At 29.3% G+C, this 1,694-nt stretch overlaps 1 protein-coding gene across 1 annotated transcript in view; it reads right to left on the minus strand.

Moving 5' to 3' along the window:
- Positions 1 to 357: 357 nt before the first annotated feature.
- The window catches only part of LOC21385051 (basic leucine zipper 61), a 5,702-nt gene continuing 4,365 nt past the window's right edge, over positions 358 to 1,694 (minus strand). Inside the window, exon 4 of the mRNA XM_010101199.2 lies at positions 358 to 825. Coding sequence (XP_010099501.1) covers positions 647 to 825 — 179 coding nt within the window. The 3' untranslated portion in view covers positions 358 to 646. The remainder of the gene's footprint in view (positions 826 to 1,694) is intronic.

Consider the following 1,694-nt stretch of genomic DNA (forward strand, 5'->3'; position numbering starts at 1 on the left):
AAATTAAATAAAATAAAAGACATGATAAAATACAAAAGAATCAATGTGCAAGAAAATACTAAAAAAGAATCATCACAACACCCCCAACTCCTTCAATCAGTTAAAGCTAGCTAGCTAACAAAGACAATCTTTTGTTTTTTTTTTTTTTTTTTTTTTTTTTTTATTTTCTTTTCTTTGAAGAGAAAGCACACAGTTGCACATGTTCTTTCCTGCAATTCCAATCATGCAATCTCCAAGTGGTCCCCTTCTTAAAAGGAAAAACACATCACGTGACGGCACAGGTCAACAGCAGAGAGCACCCAATAAACCTCACTCTCTCTCTTTCTCTCTCTCTCCACCCAAAAATAATGTGTCTGTTTCCCTTGGTGTCTGATTAGGTGCTTTCAACTCTCTCTAAAAAGATCAGGCAAACTGGCAAAGCTAACTTCTTCTGAATCAAATTTTGTTGTTGCAGAAGCTAGTAGTAAAACTAGTACCTACTAAAATGACTCAGAATCATCGAAAATGATGATTTGTTTTTACCCTTTTTAGTACATAATAAAATGAGTACCCCAGAAAAGTTTTAAGTTATCAATATGCAACCTTTGACCATATACTTACTAGAAAAATTAATTAATGCATTATAATATAAATTATTTATTATCCGTTACGAAGTGACATTGAGAAGGTGCTCTTTTCGATCAATATTAGGAGATTTTGCATGATCACCAGTTGGTGTATTTGGAGATGGTGATTGTGAATTAGCATTTTCCATCTTCTTGAGGTTCTGTTGGTGATACACTTGTCTCAGTCTCTCTATTTCTCTCTTCAGTGCTTCTTGATGAGCTGCATTTGTAGCCCCAAAACAAAAATAAATAAATATAGCGCATGAACTATATATATATATATATATATATATATATATTTATATATAGTGAATTAGCATTTTCCATCTTCTTGAGGTTCTGTTGGTGATACACTTGTCTCAGTCTCTCTATTTCTCTCTTCAGTGCTTCTTGATGAGCTGCATTTGTAGCCCCAAAACAAAAATAAATAAATATAGCGCATGAACTATATAAATATATATATATATATATATATATTTATTTATTTATTTTAAAAAATAAAACAGTAAGTAAAAAGGTGAGGAGTGGGTGAATGATAGTTAATGATAGAATAATGAATACCTTACTCATCATAAAAGAAAAGTAATAATATCCTATAAGTAAGATTTTGTTTTAAATCGTCACATATGTATAAGTTGAGATCAATTTTATATATGACATTTTGATCAGATTTAATGTTTGGAAATATGCCCTACGGCCAATGACGGAGAGATGAGTGACTTTTTTTTTTAAATATAGTAATTTTAATTTTAATATAGTAGATATGTATATAAATTATATTTGGTCTCTTTCAAATTAATAGTTATCTACATTTTATTGGGTCATGAATTAATTTAATAAATAAATACTGTTACATAAATATACATGTTAGTATAATATTGATAAAAAAAAAATTTTAACCCCTACTAATAAAACCTGGCTCTATCAAAAAAAGCTACTTAATGATAAACCCTTTTTATGTAGAAAATTTTGTGTTCTCCGTGATTGGTGTTGTTAGGTCATGGTCTCAGCTATTCTGTCACTAATCAGTTTGTGTTGGGTTTTTTTTTTTTTTTTTTTTTTTTTTTCGGATACCCCTTTTTTTCAAAA

The sequence above is a fragment of the Morus notabilis genome, unplaced genomic scaffold (genome assembly GCF_000414095.1).
Source record: "Morus notabilis unplaced genomic scaffold, ASM41409v2 Scaffold60, whole genome shotgun sequence".
Taxonomy (NCBI): domain Eukaryota; kingdom Viridiplantae; phylum Streptophyta; class Magnoliopsida; order Rosales; family Moraceae; genus Morus; species Morus notabilis.